Here is an 18,042-nt window from a genome sequence, read left to right as displayed (position 1 = left end):
GGTAAGGAGGAGGAGGACGGTGAGGAGGAAGAGGACAGTGAGGAGAAGGAGGACGGTGAGGAGAAGGAGGACGGTGAGGAAGAGGAGCGCTTCTTTAATGAATGATTTGATGTTGACAGCCTGCAAGCTTTTTAAACCTCTGTTTCTGCCTTTGTTCTTGTGCTGTGACGGTTGTGCCTAAAACGCGTCAGTGATATTTATCTCCTCTCTGTGGAAACTTACTGGATATATATACTGACGGAATAAATCTAAAGGTTTTATCAGTTTTGGACGCTGCCTTCAGTTTTCCCTTTTTTACTTAGTTTTTGGCCATGTGTCCCTTATCAGGCTCCCAACTAATTCCGGATTTTGCGCTGATAATTGTCGCAGTAATAAATCTGACCCATTTTGCAGCTTCATAAACCTCTGTCCCTTCAAGGACTCATTGTTGAGATTCCTTTCCGTCTGTTTTATTGATCAGTTCGTCTTCTGGTCGATGTTGGGATCGTCGTGATGACTTGTGATCAGACACTTGGTATCCGCACATTATTAACCTTGTGTCTCTTCATCCTCAGATCTCACAGGTTCCTCCAGGATCTCCTGACCTTCATCCTTTACATCTTGGCCCGGTCCAAAGGTTCCTGATAATTACCCCTCACATCTCCTCTAATGAGTGGAAGCCTCCTGGGGACGTTATTGGCCCCGAGTGGAGGGCAGGACCCTGCGGGTGAATCATTCACCAGAATTTGGGTGCTGAAAAGTGTGATGATCGGTGGGGTGGGGGCACATTCTGCCAGGAGATCGCAGCGCACAGGATCCAGCCATGGGCGAAGGAGGCGACCTGTCCTCAGGTAGATCATTCTCCGGTGCCCTCCCCCGCGCTCTCAGCCTTAGCACTCATGGTTTAAAGTTTGGGACAAACTTGACAGAACTTTCTGCTCTTCCCCAGATGCGTCTTTGCTGATGATTGTCCCATCTGATATTTGTAGGGGATGTTGGTTGCTGAGTGCCCTGTAATAAGTTCATTTCTTGATTTGGGGGTGTTTGATGGGGGGGGGGTCTCTGTCTTTTTCTGTTTTTACAATATATTGAGAAATGTGAAATTTGTGCAGATTTTGATCATCGCCAGTCGGATCTGTCTCTGCCCAGAAGCAGTTGTCATTCAGCTTTCCCAGGCTTCTGCCATACAAGACTCTGGGAAGGAAAGCTTTAACCCCTCTAAGCCACCAGTCGTGATGGTGAGACCCTGATTCTCTGTGCTGCCTTCTCATAGCATTGCCTGGTTTGGGCAATATTTGGGGGGCTACTGGTCCCGACTCTTAGGGTTTTCATGCTCTTTTGTCAGTTGTCTGAATGGCAGATTTGACAATGAGACATCCCCCATATTCCTTCATCACCAGGAGGGGATACCATATCCACACACTGTCAGAAATGCCTGATAGGTGCCACCCCCAACAGGAAGCTCAAGGGTCTACGGGTGACGCCCCATTCACTGATTCCCATCCGCAGCATTCTCCACTGAAGTCTATGGGTGCTAGAGCTGAGTTCTGCTTGCGCCGGACCCCCATCCTCTCATTAGTGAGGGTCCTAGATGCGTCACTTGTGTCAGTATAGGGGGTGACCCTCAGGATAAAAGCCAATATTTAATAATATAAATTGCCAGACGATCTCCCCCCACCCCCTATAATCTGTATTGTACGTGTGATCACCTCCTGGGACCACACACGGGGCTATATGGGGAGATAACAGGTTTTTGCGCCTGATTCACAACTTTTGCCCACGTACAGAGCACATTAATGGTCGATTACAGGTTTACAACCTGTTAAACTGCAGGTTATAGATTATCCTGTGTAACCGCTCCATAACCTGTTATTACCGTCAGTACAACCTCCCAGCACCGGGGGCGATCACAGGGGACTGCAAATGGGATAAGGAACCATTAAGGCTCGTGCAGACGCCTGTATTTTGGGTCTAAGTGAGATCGGACAAAACATCAGATCGCACTCAGACCAATGTTATTCCACGGGAGTCTCTCCGGGGAGAAGGTCGCATCATGCCCAGTTTGCATCGGTAAATCGGATCGCACTCGACCATGCAAGTCAATGCGTCAGGCAAATCAGACTTTATGCTCTGATGACATCGGAGTAAAGCCTGATCATTAGACTTACTCGCACTCACACGTAGAACGTAGAATACGGCCGAGAAAAAAACGCTGATGGAGCTGCCCCATAGATGAACCCTGGTCCGAGTGCTGTGTGATGTTTTATCGCATATCACTCACCCGTGTTCATCGCTAGGGTGACCCCGGCCTCAGCGCTCGTTCACACCGTCATACTTTCTGTCTGCAAGAATACTGACATCACACGGGCAACTGTCGACCAATGTTATTCTATGGGGCTGTTCAGATTACTTTTTTTTTATCACAGGTCAAAGCTGAGCCCATTTGAGTCTATGGGAGTGCAGAAAAAAATGGATCCCACCCGGATGAAGTGTCTAAAATCCAATGTATGACAGATACATTGCAATTCTTACATGGGAAACTGTACTTGGTATTATAAACGTTAAAAACCAAAAGGAGATTATATGCGGATTGTATCCTGACCGTATACAGGAAAACCAGACTTTTTTTTTTAACCACAAAAATATCCCCCAATCGTGGGAACCAAAATCAGTAGCACAACTCAAGATTCCATATATTATACCAACTTCCCTTTGTCAAGACAATTATGCAAGAACTAGAGATCCAACGAGTTTTAGCAAAAAACAAATATATTTTATTACAAAAGAATTAAAAACAGAGCATCATTGCTAATGCAGGCATAAACGGGCATAAGTAACAACAACTGCACCTAACATTATTATAGCACACACGAAAAAAAGTAATGACAGAAAATCCCCTATTTAATATTATAGCCTACTATGGGCAATTTAACACTAAGTGAAAAACGGGATAAAATATCTGAGTGCTAAATAAGGTGCATGTGTGCTATATTATATATGTAGCTCGCTAATTAACAAGATTAACATTAGTAAAGAGTGCACACAACTGCAGGGATTAACCCACTATTATAAATGTAAAGGAAAAAATGCCATAGACAAGGAGCGCATAACATAGGGGGAATTATCCACCATCAAAAGCATAAGATGCATAGAAAAAGTCAAATAATTGAGGTGCTAGAGTTAACTTACATGAGATAGCAGAGAGTGCTGCCCCAGCCTGTCGCCCCTACGCGCGTTACGCCGTAGCTTCTTCAGGAGGCTAAAACTCGTTGGATCTCTAGTTCTTGCATAATTGTCTTGACAAAGGGAAGTTGGTATAATTTTTTTTTTTAACGTTCGTGTGAACCCATCCTGAGATACAATAAGGTACAATACACACAAATATATACAGACAGATACAATGTAGATACAATATAACTACAATATATACAGACAGATACAATGTAGATACAATATAACTACAATATATACAGACAGATACAATGTAGATACAATATATACAGATAGATAAAATGTGGATACAGTATAACTACAATATATACGGATACATACAATGTAGATAAAGATACATTAGGTATATTTATACACAAAGAGTAGATACAATGGTAACAGACAGGGCCGGCTCCAGGTTTTCGTGGGCCCTGGGCGAAAGGGTCTCAGTGGCCCTTTTTTCCCCATACCACAATTTATGATGCACAGCTAACAAATATAAGTGTAGTACAATGTCAAAGATTTCACTAACTTCTTATATTACATGAGTGATATCTATGGGAAATTCTACAATAGCTCAGAAACCGGACAGTATAGTCCTCCATACAGTATTATAGGCACCACATAGTCCTCCATACAGTATTATAGGCACCACATAGTCCTCCATACAGTATTAGGGGCCCCACATAGTCCTCCATACAGTATTATGGAAACCACATAGTCTTCCATACAGTATTATAGGCACCACATAGTCCTCCATACAGTATTATGGGCACCACATAGTCCTCCATACAGTATTATGGGCACGACATAGTCCTCCATACAGTATTATGGACACCAGATAGTCCTCCATACAGTATTATGGGCACCACATAGTCATCCATACAGTATTATAGGCACCACATAGTCCTCCATACAGTATTATGGGCACCACATAGTCCTCCATACAGTATTATGGACACCACATAGTCCTCCATACAGTATTATGGGCACCACATAGTCCTCCATACAGTATTATGGACACCACATAGTCCTCCATACAGTATTATGGGCACCACATAGTCCTCCATACAGTATTATGGACACCAGATAGTCCTCCATACAGTATTATGGACACCAGATAGTCCTCCATACAGTATTATGGACACCACATAGTCGTCCATACATTATTATGGGCACCACATACTTCTCCATACAGTATTATGGGCACCACATAGTCCTCCATACAGTGTTATCGACACCACATAGTCCTCCATACAGTATTATGGGCACCACATAGTCCTCCATACAGTATTATGGACACCAGATAGTCCTCCATACAGTATTATGGACACCAGATAGTCCTCCATACAGTATTATGGACACCACATAGTCGTCCATACATTATTATGGGCACCACATACTTCTCCATACAGTATTATGGGCACCACATAGTCCTCCATACAGTGTTATCGACACCACATAGTCCTCCATACAGTATTATGGGCACCACATAGTCCTCCATACAGTGTTATGGGCACCACATAGTCCTCCATACAGTATTATGGACACCACATAGTCCTCCATACAGTGTTATCGACACCACATAGTCCTCCATACAGTATTATGGGCACCACATAGTCCTCCATACAGTGTTATGGGCACCACATAGTCCTCCATACAGTATTATGGACACCATATAGTCCTCAGTACAGTATTATGGACACCATATAGTCCTCCATACAGTATTATGGACACCATATAGTCCCCCATACAGTATTATGGACACCACATAGTCCTCCATGCAGTATTATAGACACCATATAGTCCTCCATACAGTATTATGGACACCACATAGTCCTCCATACAGTATTATGGACACCATATAGTCCTCCATACAGTATTATGGACACCATATAGTCCTCTATACAGTATTATGGACACCATATAGTCCTCCATACAGTATTACGGGCACCACATAGTCCTCCATACAGTATTATGGACACCACATAGTCCTCCATACAGTATTAAGATAAGATAATCCTTTAATCGTCCCACCATGGGGAAATTCAGGGCATTACAGCAGCAAGGCAGGAACAAGTACAGATACAGATGCATAAAGGCATTACATTGACGGTAGGTACATATACGGGGAAGAAAAAAAAAAAAAAGATATAACCGGACTATCACGACTTTGGATCTATCAGTTCACTGTTTGGGTCGTTCTCCGTTTTGGACAATGCTGGTTATACAGCCTAACTGCAGCAGGAAGGAAGGACTTCCGATAGCGCTCCCTCTCACATTTAGGATGAAGTAGCCGGTCACTGACAGTACTGCACATCTTTGTCACGAATCTCATGCATGGGATGGGAATCATTCTGCACCAACATTCTGCACCATTTTAGCCCTATATATTGCTCCGTACAATATAATGGTCCCATATAGTCCTCCATACAGTGTTACGGATTCCACATTGTCCTCCATACAGTATTATGGGCACCACATAGTCCTCCATACAGTTTTATGGACACCATATTGTCCTCCATACAGTATTATGGGAACCACATTGTCCTCCATACAGTATTATGGGCACCACATAGTCCTCCATACAGTATTAAGGGCCCCACATAGTCCTCCATACAGTATTATGGGCACCACATAGTCCTCCATACAGTATTATGGACACCAGATAGTCCTCCATACAGTATTATGGACACCACATAGTCCTCCATACAGTATTATGGGCATCACATAGTCCTCCATACAGTATTATGGGCACCACATAGTCCTCCATACAGTATTATGGACACCACATAGTCCTCCATACAGTATTATAGCCCTATATATTGCTCCGTACAATATAATGGTCCCATATAGTTCTACATACATAGAAAAATAAATAATCAAACACCTCTCCTCATTCCCCACAGCTCCGGTCTCCTCAGCGTCTTCTGACTCTCTGCACAGAGGCCGCACTGTAGTGATGTCATCGCGCTCTCTGCCCTTAGACGTCACAGAGAGTCAGAATACGCTGAGACAGACGCTACGGGGAACGGTGAGTATTTCAGGAGAGTTGGTGCCAACGATGGAACTGGGCTCCCCCCGACTCACAGGCCACATACCTTGCCAGTGCCCCCTGTTTGTCCAGGGCTCTGGACTCGCCCGGATATCCCGGGTGGTGACGCCGGCTCTGGTCACAGATCCACTAGACATAAAGTATATATAGAAACAGACACAAGACGAGACTGGTGATTGGCTCAATCCCCCCTAAGTGCTCCCCAACCCCACCCTGAAATAGACTCCGCCCTCCAGCATGGCCCCACCCCTGCTTAAACCTCTGCAATTACATAGGTATTAAATAATGCAGAGGTATCAGGATCTGTCCTTCTGCTTATGTCCCCTCTTTGCTTAGTCCTCTGGGGGTCCGGGGACCCCCTGTACATATAACCGACCTTTATAAACATGTCACATCCCGACACCTGCGGCCGAGCAGACGTCTCAGTGGGCGATTTCGGCAGGGCTAGTCATCTGCAGGCAGAACGTGGCTCTGATTTGGGAGATTTTCCTGCATTATCTTTTAGGCTCAGATTTTTATTAGTGTCGTCGTCTCATCGCATTAAATATTTATTATGGGCGCAGTACAAGAAGGGCGTGAACGCTGAACAAGTCCAATGTGACCTTCTCATATCTCTTATCTCTGAACCTGAAGAAGCCTCAGCTAAATGTCACATGGAGATATGGAGATGTCACAGGACATTATCTCTTAAAGGAGCCACGCACTATAAAATGTGTCACCCCCAAATCAACAGCCGAGCCTCATCTCCTCTGTGATCAAAGATTTACTGATTGCAGAAATGTCAGATTCTTCACTACATCTGGGAGGAAAGGGCAATCCTTATTTCTGTAAGACTTACATGTGGCCTCTAGGGGGCGCAGAATCACTGGAGAGAGATTTAAAGGGACAGGAGGCAGGTTTATCAGCTGATGTCTGTGCTCTGCATGGAGCCTAGAGATCCAGCTGTCAGCTGTAGGACATGGACCGACGAGCTGTTGTTCTGTGTTATCAGCCCTGAGGTGATCACACCTCTGAATCCCGCTGCGGAGACGCAGGAGCTGCAGGGGTTAACAGTCACATCTAATGGAGGACAACTGGTACATGATGGGAGGCTGCTGCCCAGATCTCATGTGTCGCAGGTCCTCCCAGACGCTCCCAGGAGACAGTACTAAATCTTCAGGACCCCTGATAGCAGAGATGGGGGTCCTCCAGCAGCTGACACTGTTTTCTGATGTTGCAAATTTTCTGCACCTATTAAGTAAAACAGGTTACTTGCATTTCCCGGAAATACACGGCGTAAAAAAAAAAAATCAAAAACTAATCGTGTGAACGTGGCCTTATTACCGTCAGACATCTGCAATCTACTGTCAGGGGTCAACATGAGTAAAATAGAGGGATGCCTGAAGAGGAAAGGGTTAATGTCCCATAGGGATCTGGGCGCCTGGTAAGGGGTTAATGGTGCAGGACCCAGGAGGTGAGCCAGCATGGTGGAGGAGACCTTAAGGGTTAATGGTGCAGGACCCAGGAGGTGAGCCAGCAGGGAGGAGGAGGAGACCTGAAGGGTTAATGGTGCAGGACCCAGGAGGTGAGCCAGCAGGGAGGAGACCTGAAGGGTTAATGGTGCAGGACCCAGGAGTTGAGCCAGCAGGGAGGAGGAGGAGACCTGAAGGGTTAATGGTGCAGGACCCAGGAGGTGAGCCAGCAGGGAGGAGGAGACCTGAAGGGTTAATGGTGCAGGACCCAGGAGGTGAGCCAGCAGGGAGGAGGAGACCTGAAGGGTTAATGGTGCAGGACCCAGGAGGTGAGCCAGCAGGGAGGAGGAGACCTGAAGGGTTAATGGTGCAGGACCCAGGAGGTGAGCCAGCAGGGAGGAGGAGGAGACCTGAAGGGTTAATGGTGCAGGTCGCAGGAGGTGAGCCAGCAGGGAGGAGGAGGAGACCTGAAGGGTTAATGGTGCAGGACCCAGGAGGTGAGCCAGCAGGGAGGAGACCTGAAGGGTTAATGGTGCAGGACCCAGGAGGTGAGCCAGCAGGGAGGAGGAGACCTGAAGGGTTAATGGTGCAGGACCCAGGAGGTGAGCCAGCAGGGAGGAGACCTGAAGGGTTAATGGTGCAGGACCCAGGAGGTGAGCCAGCAGGGAGGAGGAGACCTGAAGGGTTAATGGTGCAGGACCCAGGAGGTGAGCCAGCAGGGAGGAGGAGACCTGAAGGGTTAATGGTGCAGGACCCAGGAGGTGAGCCAGCAGGGGGGAGGAGGAGGAGACCTGAAGGGTTAATGGTGCAGGACCCAGGAGGTGAGCCAGCAGGGAGGAGGAGGAGACCTGAAGGGTTAATGGTGCAGGACCCAGGAGGTGAGCCAGCAGGGAGGAGGAGACCTGAAGGGTTAATGGTGCAGGACCCAGGAGGTGAGCCAGCAGGGAGGAGACCTGAAGGGTTAATGGTGCAGGACCCAGGAGGTGAGCCAGCAGGGAGGAGGAGACCTGAAGGGTTAATGGTGCAGGACCCAGGAGGTGAGCCAGCAGGGAGGAGGAGACCTGAAGGGTTAATGGTGCAGGACCCAGGAGGTGAGCCAGCAGGGAAGAGGAGACCTGAAGGGTTAATGGTGCAGGACCCAGGAGGTGAGCCAGCAGGGAGGAGGAGGAGACCTGAAGGGTTAATGGTGCAGGTCGCAGGAGGTGAGCCAGCAGGGAGGAGGAGGAGACCTGAAGGGTTAATGGTGCAGGACCCAGGAGATGAGCCAGCAGGGAGGAGACCTGAAGGGTTAATGGTGCAGGACCCAGGAGGTGAGCCAGCAGGGAGGAGGAGACCTGAAGGGTTAATGGTGCAGGACCCAGGAGGTGAGCCAGCAGGGAGGAGACCTGAAGGGTTAATGGTGCAGGACCCAGGAGGTGAGCCAGCAGGGAGGAGGAGACCTGAAGGGTTAATGGTGCAGGACCCAGGAGGTGAGCCAGCAGGGAGGAGACCTGAAGGGTTAATGGTGCAGGACCCAGGAGGTGAGCCAGCAGGGAGGAGGAGACCTGAAGGGTTAATGGTGCAGGACCCAGGAGGTGAGCCAGCAGGGAGGAGGAGACCTGAAGGGTTAATGGTGCAGGACCCAGGAGGTGAGCCAGCAGGGGGGAGGAGGAGGAGACCTGAAGATGAAGTTGGAGGAGTTTGGAGAGGCAGCTCCTCACCATGTCTGGCCCCAGAGATGACTTGTTCCTTCTCTCTCCCCCAGGACAAAAGAGCGGAGTGAAGAAGTTCTTCTCCAAAGAGTCCAGTCCCACCAAGAAAGTACCGGTAAGTGGTTGTCTGATGTTCAAAGAGTATGAGAGCATTCAAGGGTTAAACCGTAGTCACCCCTAAACTGTGACCCCCGAGAGCTGACACCCTGCCCACCCGGACCCCCGAGAGCTGACACTGCCCACCCGGACCCCCGAGAGCTGACACCCTGCTCTCCAGGACCCCCGAGAGCTGACACCCTGCCCGCCCGGACCCCCGAGAGCTGACACCCTGCTCGCCCGGACCCCGCACATAGAAATAATCATAACAAAGAGTTAGAGGATTAAAGGGATCAACGGCTGAGGAAATGAGAGGATGCCTGATACCAGAGAGAACAGAATGTTCTGCAGCTGCTACTCCTGGGAGTACTCCCATCATTGTATCTACTACTACTATTACTCCTGGGAGTACTCCCATCATTGTATCTACTACTACTATTACTCCTGGGAGTACTCCCATCATTGTATCTACTACTACTATTACTCCTGGGAGTACTCCCATCATTGTATCTACTACTACTATTACTCCTGGGAGTACTCCCATCATTGTATCTACTACTACTATTACTCCTGGGAGTACTCCCATCATTGTATCTACTACTACTATTACTCCTGGGAGTACTCCCATCATTGTATCTACTACTACTATTACTCCTGGGAGTACTCCCATCATTGTATCTACTACTACTATTACTCCTGGGAGTACTCCCATCATTGTATCTACTACTACTATTACTCCTGGGAGTACTCAGTGGTGGCTCAGTTGTTAGCATGGTTCGGTGGTCAGCATTGTTTGGTGGCTCAATGGCTAGCACTGTAACTTTTCAGTCCTAACACGGTACCACAATTTTATTTTGTATTGTACAGTCCTGTGTTGAAATCTGATCAAGGACGACATCTGCCAGCAGTTTGTATGTTCTCCCTTGTTTCCTCTGGGTTCTCCAGTTTCCTTCCACACTCCATAAATGTTTGTGCATCTGTGTATATATTTTTGTATCTGTGGATATAATTATATAATGTATGGTAAATATCATCAATGTATATGGCATATATCAGCAGTATACAGTATATATGGCATATCAGGAGTATACAGTATAGAGTGCCTTGCAAAAGTATTCGGCCCCCTGGAACTTTTCAACCTTTTCCCACATATCATGCTTCAAACATAAAGATTCCAAATTTTTGGTGAAGAACCAACAACAAGTGGGACACAATTGTGAAGTTGAATGAAATTTATTGGCTATTTTACATTTTGTGGAAATTCAAAAACTGAAAAGTGGGGCGTGCAATATTATTTGGCCCCTTTACTTTCAGTGCAGCAAACTCCCTCCAGAAGTTCATTGTGGATCTCTGAATGATCCAATGTTGTCCTAAATGACTAATGATGATAAATATAATCCACCTGTGTGTAATCAAGTCTCCGTATAAATGCACCTGCTCTGTGATAGTCTCAGGGTTCTGCTTGAAGCACAGAGATCATCATGAAGGCCAAGGAACACAGCAGGCAGATCCGTGATACTGTTGTGGAGAAGTTTAAAGCCGGATTTGGATACAAAATAATTTCCAAAACTTTAACCATCCCAAGGAGCACTGTGCAAGCGATCATATTGAAATGGAAGGAGTATCATACCACTGCAAATCTACCAAGACCCGGCCGTCCCTCTAAACTTTCATCTCAAACAAGGAGAAGACTGATCAGAGATGCAGCCAAGAGGCCCATGATCACTCTGGACGAACTGCAGAGATCTACAGCTGAGGTGGGACAGTCTGTCCATAGGACAACAATCAGTCGTACACTGCACAAATCTGGCCTTTATGGAAGAGTGGCAAGAAGAAAGCCATTTCTCAAAGATATCCATAAAAAGTGTTGTTTAAAGTTTGCAACAAGCCACCTGGGAGACACCAAACATGTGGAAGAAGGTGCTCTGGTCAGATGAAACCAAAATCGAACTTTTTGGCGTAAAGGCAACACAGCTCATCACCCTGAACACACCATCCCCACTGTCAAACATGGTGGTGGCAGCATCATGGTTTCGGCCTGCTTTTCTTCAGCAGGGACAGGGAAGATGGTTAAAATTGATGGGAAGATGGATGGAGCCAAATACAGGACCATTCTTGAAAAAAACCTGTTGGAGTCTGCAAAAGACCTGAGACTGGGACGGAGATTTGTCTTCCAACAAGACAATGATCCCAAACATAAAGCAAAATCTACAATGGAATGGTTCCCAAATAAACGTCTCCAGGTGTTAGAATGGCCAAGTCACAGTCCAGAGCTGAAACCAATCGAGAATCTGTGGAAAGAGCTGAAAACTGCTGTTCACAAACGATCTCCATCCAACCTCACTGAGCGCGAGCTGTTTGCCAAGGAAGAATGGGCGAGAATTTCAGTCTCTCGATGTACAAAACTGATAGAGACAAACCCCAAGTGACTGCAGCTGTAATCGCAGCAAAAGGAGGCGCAACAAAGTATTAAGTTACAGGGGCCGAATAATATTGCACGCCCCACTTTTCAGTTTTTGAATTTCCACAAAAATTTAAAATATCCAATAAATTTCGTTCAACTTCACAATTGTGTCCCACTTGTTGTTGATTCTTCACCAAAAATTTACATTTGGTATCTTTAAGTTTGACGCATAATATGTGGGAAAAGGTTGAAAAGTTCCAGGGGGACGAATACTTTCGCAAGTTACTGTATATGGCATATATCAGCAGTATACAGTGTATATGGTATATATCATCAGTATACAGTGTATATGAAAAATATCATGTATAAAAAGGTGTGGGGTGCACCAAACAATCAATGGGTTCTATGTATGAGGGTGCAAAAGCCTTGCATGGAGAGAACCATGAAATGTAAGAGAAAAAAGACCAAGCAAAGAATGGCCTGCACACCAATTACATCTGATAACACATAATAACCGTAGAAAAATGAAGTCTGTGGATAGCCGAGGGAATAATGCCCTGATGAAGCTGCTTTAAGCAAGCGATACGCGTGGGATTGCTCCTCACACCCCTGCTCCATGTCTTCAGCCCTATGGGCATTATTCCCTTGGCTATCCACAGACTTCATGGGTGCCTGGCCGTCCACCAGCAAGTCATCTGGCAATATTGAGCTGCTTTCAGGGTTTTTGCTCATTAGGTGGCTCAGTGAGTATGTAGCTACAACTTCTCTTACATCTTAACAGCCTTATTTGTTTGCAGGCTCCTGAATTGTGGTCCTGGAAAGTTTGTACATTGGGCTGATATATAGGAATCAATATGGAGACTACATATGTCTCAGAAAAAACTCTGCACACATGGTGTATTGTGACGGCTTTTCATGGTCTGTGCTCTTAATGATACAAAAGGGGCTCTATACCTATTATGGCTGTATGTGATTATTACATGCGGGGGTGTTACATGGACTTCCTTTGTCCTTTTTAATTGTTTTTAACACGTGTGTTGTGTTTTCCAATAAAGCATTTTTCTACGGTTATTATGTGTTATCAGATTTAATTGGTGTGCAGGCCATTCTTTGCTTGGTCTTTTTTCTCTTACATTTTATGAAAAATATCATGTCCAGTATAAGGCTCCCATAGCCTGCCCATGTCCAGTGTTAGACCCTCATAGCTTCCCCATGTCAAATATAAGGCCCCCATAGCCTCCCCATGTCTAGGATGATGCCCCAATAGCCTGCCCATGTCTAGAATGAGGCCCCAATAGCCTGCCCATGTCTAGAATGAGGCCCCAATAGCCTCCCCATGTCCAGGATGAGGCCCCCATAGCCTCCCCATGTCCAGGATGAGGCCCCCATAGCCTCCCCATGTCCAGGATGAGGCCCCCATAGCCTCCCCATGCCCAGGATGAGGCCCCCATAGCCTCCCCATGTCTAGCATAAGGCCCCCATAACCTCCCCATGTCCAGGATGAGGCCCCCATAGCCTCCCCATGTCCAGGATGAGGCCCCCATAGCCTCCCCATGTCTAGCATAAGGCCCCCATAGCCTCCCCATGTCTAGCATAAGGCCCCCATAGCCTCCCCATGTCCAGGATGAGGCCCCCATAGCCTCCCCATGTCCAGGATGAGGCCCCCATAGCCTCCCGATGCCCAGGATGAGGCCCCCATAGCCTCCCCATGTCTAGCATAAGGCCCCCATAGCCTCCCCATGTCCAGGATGAGGCCCCCATAGCCTCCCCATGTCCAGGATGAGGCCCCCATAGCCTCCCCATGTCCAGGATGAGGCCCCCATAGCCTCCCCATGTCCAGGATGAGGCCCCCATAGCCTCCCCATGTCCAGGATGAGGCCCCCATAGCCTCCCCATGTCTAGCATAAGGCCCCCATAGCCTCCCCATGTCCAGGATGAGGCCCCCATAGCCTCCCCATGTCCAGGATGAGGCCCCTATAGCCTCCCCATGTCCAGGATGAGGCCCCTATAGCCTCCCCATGTCCAGGATGAGGCCCCCATAGCCTCCCCATGTCCAGGATGAGGCCCCTATAGCCTCCCCATGTCCAGGATGAGGCCCCTATAGCCTCCCCATGTCCAGGATGAGGCCCCTATAGCCTCCCCATGTCCAGGATGAGGCCCCCATAGCCTCCCCATGTCCAGGATGAGGCCCCCATAGCCTCCCCATGTCCAGGATGAGGCCCCTATAGCCTCCCCATGTCCAAAATGAGTCCCCCATAGCCTCCTCATGTCCAGCATAATGCCCCCATAGCCTCCTGATGTCCAGTATGAGGTCTCCATCGCCTCCCCATGTCCAGTATAAGGCCCCCATAGCCTCCTCATATACAGGATGAGTCCCCTATAGCCTCCTCATGTCTAGAATGAGGCCCAATATCATGCCCATGTCAGTATAAGACCCCCCATAGCCTCCCCATGTCCAGGATGAGGCCGCTCATAGCCTGCCCATGTCCAGGATGAGTCCCCCATAGCCTCCCCATGCCCAGGATGAGGCCCCCCCATAGCCTCCCCATGCCCAGGATGAGGCCCCCCATAGCCTCCCCATGCCCAGGATGAGGCCCCCCATAGCCTCCCCATGCCCAGCCAAACATCACATGAAAACAAGAACTCCACATACTCGCCTTGGTCCCGTTTCCCCGCCGCTCTGCTTCTGCCTCTGGTGCGGTGGCTCTCCGCAGTGCACAGCTGACGTGATGGAATGACGTCCCCTTCAATGTTACATCTCTAAGGTGAAAAGTGGTCCCAAACTTCTTCCATTTAAGGATTATGGAGTCCACTGTGCTCTTGGGGACCTTGAGTACTGCAGAAATTCTTTTGTAACCTTGGCCAGATCTGAGCCTTGCCACAATTCTGTCTCTGAGCTCCTTGGCCGGTTCCTTTGGCCTCATGATTCTCATTTGGTCTGACATGCACTGTGAGCTGTGAGGTGTTAAGGTACTGTCACACTTAGCGATGTACTAGCCATCCCGACCAGCGATATGACGCGGTCAGGATCGCTGGTACATCGCTAAGTGGTCGCTAGTGAGCTGCCACACAGGCAGATCTCACCAGCGACATCGCTGGGGACGGGGATCGCTACTTACCTGTCACACTAGGCGATCCTGCGTCCTCCCGCCCGGCTCCACGCTCGTCGCTCGTCTCTCCACAGGAAGCCCCGCAGGAAGCTGATGACGAGAAACGGTCCTGGACGTTCTCGCGCGATCAGCGATAACCAGCGGAGGAGCCGGTCGTAGGTAAGTATCAGACACAGCGATATCGCTAGCAAAATCTCTTAGTGTGACATGCCCTTTATATAGACAGGTGTGCGCCTTTACAAATCAAGTCCTATCAGTGTAATCACACACAGCTGGACTCCAATGAAGGAGTAGAACCATCTCAAGGAGGATCACAAGGAAATGGACAGTATGTGACTTCCATATGAGTGTCTGAGCAAAGGGGCTGAATACTTATGACCATGGGATATTTCAGTTTTTTATTTTTTAATAAATTTGCAAACATTTCTACATTTCTGTTTTCTTTCAGTCATGATGGGGTGCGGAGTGCACATTAATGAGGAAAAAATGAACTTTTTTAAATTTACCAAATGGCTGCAATGAAACAAAGAGTGAAAAATGTGAAGGGGTGTGAATACTTTCTGTACCCTATGTATAGTCAGTATATATAATCAGTGTATAGTATATATATCGGCAGTCTGTATACATCCTATATGAGAGGCGCTCATCTGTCTCTTGCTCTTTGCAGACATTATGTGGCACCAACTACCCGCTGAGTATTCTCTTCATCATCGTGAACGAGTTTTGCGAGCGATTCTCGTTTTACGGCATGAAAGGTGAGTGTTGCCCCAGAATGAACCCATCCTTTCCCCCAGCGGCCGCAGCCTCCGATCACCTCCCCATCACCCAATGGGACAATAAAGGGAAGATTCTTCCAAAGTACCATAAACCGGGGCGATGTTCTCAGCAGCCGCCTCCACCCGACCTCGGATCTGTCTCTCACTGGGTCTTCAGTGGTTAAAAAAATCCAAACCGCGGCACCAGATCCTTCATCACCATGTGGGGGGGGACGAAGCTTCTGGAGCCGTGAAGCAGGATATATATGTATCTATAATGTAAGGTCCGGGCATCCCTATGATGTCCGGGGATCCCTATAATGTCCGGGGATCCCTATAATGTCCGGGGATCCCTATAATGTCCGGGGATTCCTATAAAGTCTAGTCACTAAGCTGGGGACCCAGAGGAGTCACAGGACACGTAACACTTTTACAGAAAGTAGAGCTGTTGCTGTAAACTTTTTGTGACATCTTTATCACCCCCCCTTGGTACATGATGTCCCCCGCAGCCCCGGCTTTGTACTGACTTTTATCATTGGCAGAATGGCGTCCTGAGACCTCTGTGAGTGATCAGATAATTGCAATTCTCAGTCAGATCCTACATCCATGTACACAGTGCACACTGCACCAAGCCGCCCAATCACACTGCACCGCATCCGCCCAATCACACTGCACCGAGCCGCCCAATCACACTGCACTGCGTCCGCCCAATCACACTGCACCGAGCCGCCCAATCACACTGCACTGCGTCCGCCCAATCACACTGCACCGAGCCGCCCAATCACACTGCACCGAGCGGCACAATCACACTGCACCGCATCCGCCCAATCACACTGCACCGCATCCGCCCGAGCACACTGCACCGAGCCGCCCAATCACACTGCACCGAGCCGCCCAATCACACTGCACCGCGTCCGCCCGATCACACTGCACCGCGTCCGCCCGATCACACTGCACCGCATCCGCCCGAGCACACTGCACCGAGCCGCCCAATCACACTGCACCGAGCCGCCCAATCACACTGCACCGCGTCCGCCCGATCACACTGCACCGCGTCCGCCCGATCACACTGCACCGCGTCCGCCCGATCACACTGCACCGCGTCCGCCCGAGCACACTGCACCGAGCCGCCCAATCACACTGCACCGCGTCCGCCCGATCACACTGCACCGCGTCCGCCCGATCACACTGCACCGCGTCCGCCCGATCACACTGAACCGACCCCCGAGCACACTGCACCGCGTCCGCCGAGCACACTGCGCACACTGCACCATGCCCCCACCCCATGCACAGTGCACCCCCCCCCCCCCGAGCACCCTGCGGGGAAGCCTGAGATCTTGGTATGTAGGTTAATAATGACTTTCCTTCCAGAATCGAGGTCAGCAGCGCAGAGTCTCATTATACACCAGGAATGTTCTGCAGCTTCCCAACAGACTTTGGGCCGATTCATTAAGACCAGCGTCACATGCCCTGTGGGGTTACAGGACCAGCGGTCTCTCTCCCTGTGGGGTTACAGGACCAGCGGTCTCTCTCCCTGTGGGGTTACAGGACCAGCGGTCTCTCTCCCTGTGGGGTTACAGGACCAGCGGTCTCTCTCCCTGTGGGGTTACAGGACCAGCGGTCTCTCTCCCTGTGGGGTTACAGGACCAGCGGTCTCTCTCCCTGTGGGGTTACAGGACCAGCGGTCTCTCTCCCTGTGGGGTTACAAGACCAGCGATCTCTCGCCCTGTGGGGTTACAGGACCAGGGGTCTCTCTCCCTGTGGGGTTACAGGACCAGCAGTCTCTCACCCTGTGGGGTTACAGGACCAGCAGTCTCTCACCCTGTGGGGTTACAGGACCAGCGGTCTCTCTCCCTGTGGGGTTACAGGACCAGCGGTCTCTCTCCCTGTGGGGTTAGAGGACCAGCGGTCTCTCTCCCTGTGGGGTTAGAGGACCAGCGGTCTCTCTCCCTGTGGGGTTAGAGGACCAGCGGTCTCTCTCCCTGTGGGGTTACAGGACCAGCGGTCTCTCTCCCTGTGGGGTTACAGGACCAGCGTTCTCTCGCCCTGTGGGGTTACAGGACCAGCGGTCTCTCTCCCTGTGGGGTTAGAGGACCAGCGGTCTCTCTCCCTGTGGGGTTACAGGACCAGCGGTCTCTCTCCCTGTGGGGTTACAGGACCAGCGTTCTCTCGCCCTGTGGGGTTAGAGGACCAGCGGTCTCTCTCCCTGTGGGGTTACAGCACCAGCGGTCTCTCTCCCTGTGGGGTTACAGGACCAGCGGTCTCTCGCCCTGTGGGGTTACAGCACCAGC

General features: G+C 49.3%; 1 protein-coding gene across 3 annotated transcripts in view; it reads left to right on the top strand.

Annotated features, from left to right (window-relative positions):
- Nucleotides 1-781: 781 nt before the first annotated feature.
- The window catches only part of SLC15A2 (solute carrier family 15 member 2), a 43,825-nt gene continuing 26,564 nt past the window's right edge, over nt 782-18,042 (top strand). The window contains exons 1-3 of one of the 3 annotated variants that reach the window (XM_073545292.1): nt 782-830; nt 9,440-9,501; nt 15,664-15,751. In XM_073545292.1, the coding sequence (XP_073401393.1) occupies nt 803-830; nt 9,440-9,501; nt 15,664-15,751 (178 nt within the window). In that variant the 5' untranslated portion in view covers nt 782-802. Of the gene's footprint in view, nt 831-9,282; nt 9,324-9,347; nt 9,502-15,663; nt 15,752-18,042 lie in introns of those variants that run through there. The other 2 variants (XM_073545293.1, XM_073545291.1) reach the window with 2 other exon arrangements.

The sequence above is a fragment of the Dendrobates tinctorius genome, unplaced genomic scaffold (assembly GCF_039654945.1).
Source record: "Dendrobates tinctorius isolate UK_male_01 unplaced genomic scaffold, ASM3965494v1 ptg000143l, whole genome shotgun sequence".
Taxonomy (NCBI): domain Eukaryota; kingdom Metazoa; phylum Chordata; class Amphibia; order Anura; family Dendrobatidae; genus Dendrobates; species Dendrobates tinctorius.
The sequence above is the reverse complement of the archived record's forward strand: the minus strand, read 5'-3'. Positions and strand labels throughout refer to the sequence as shown.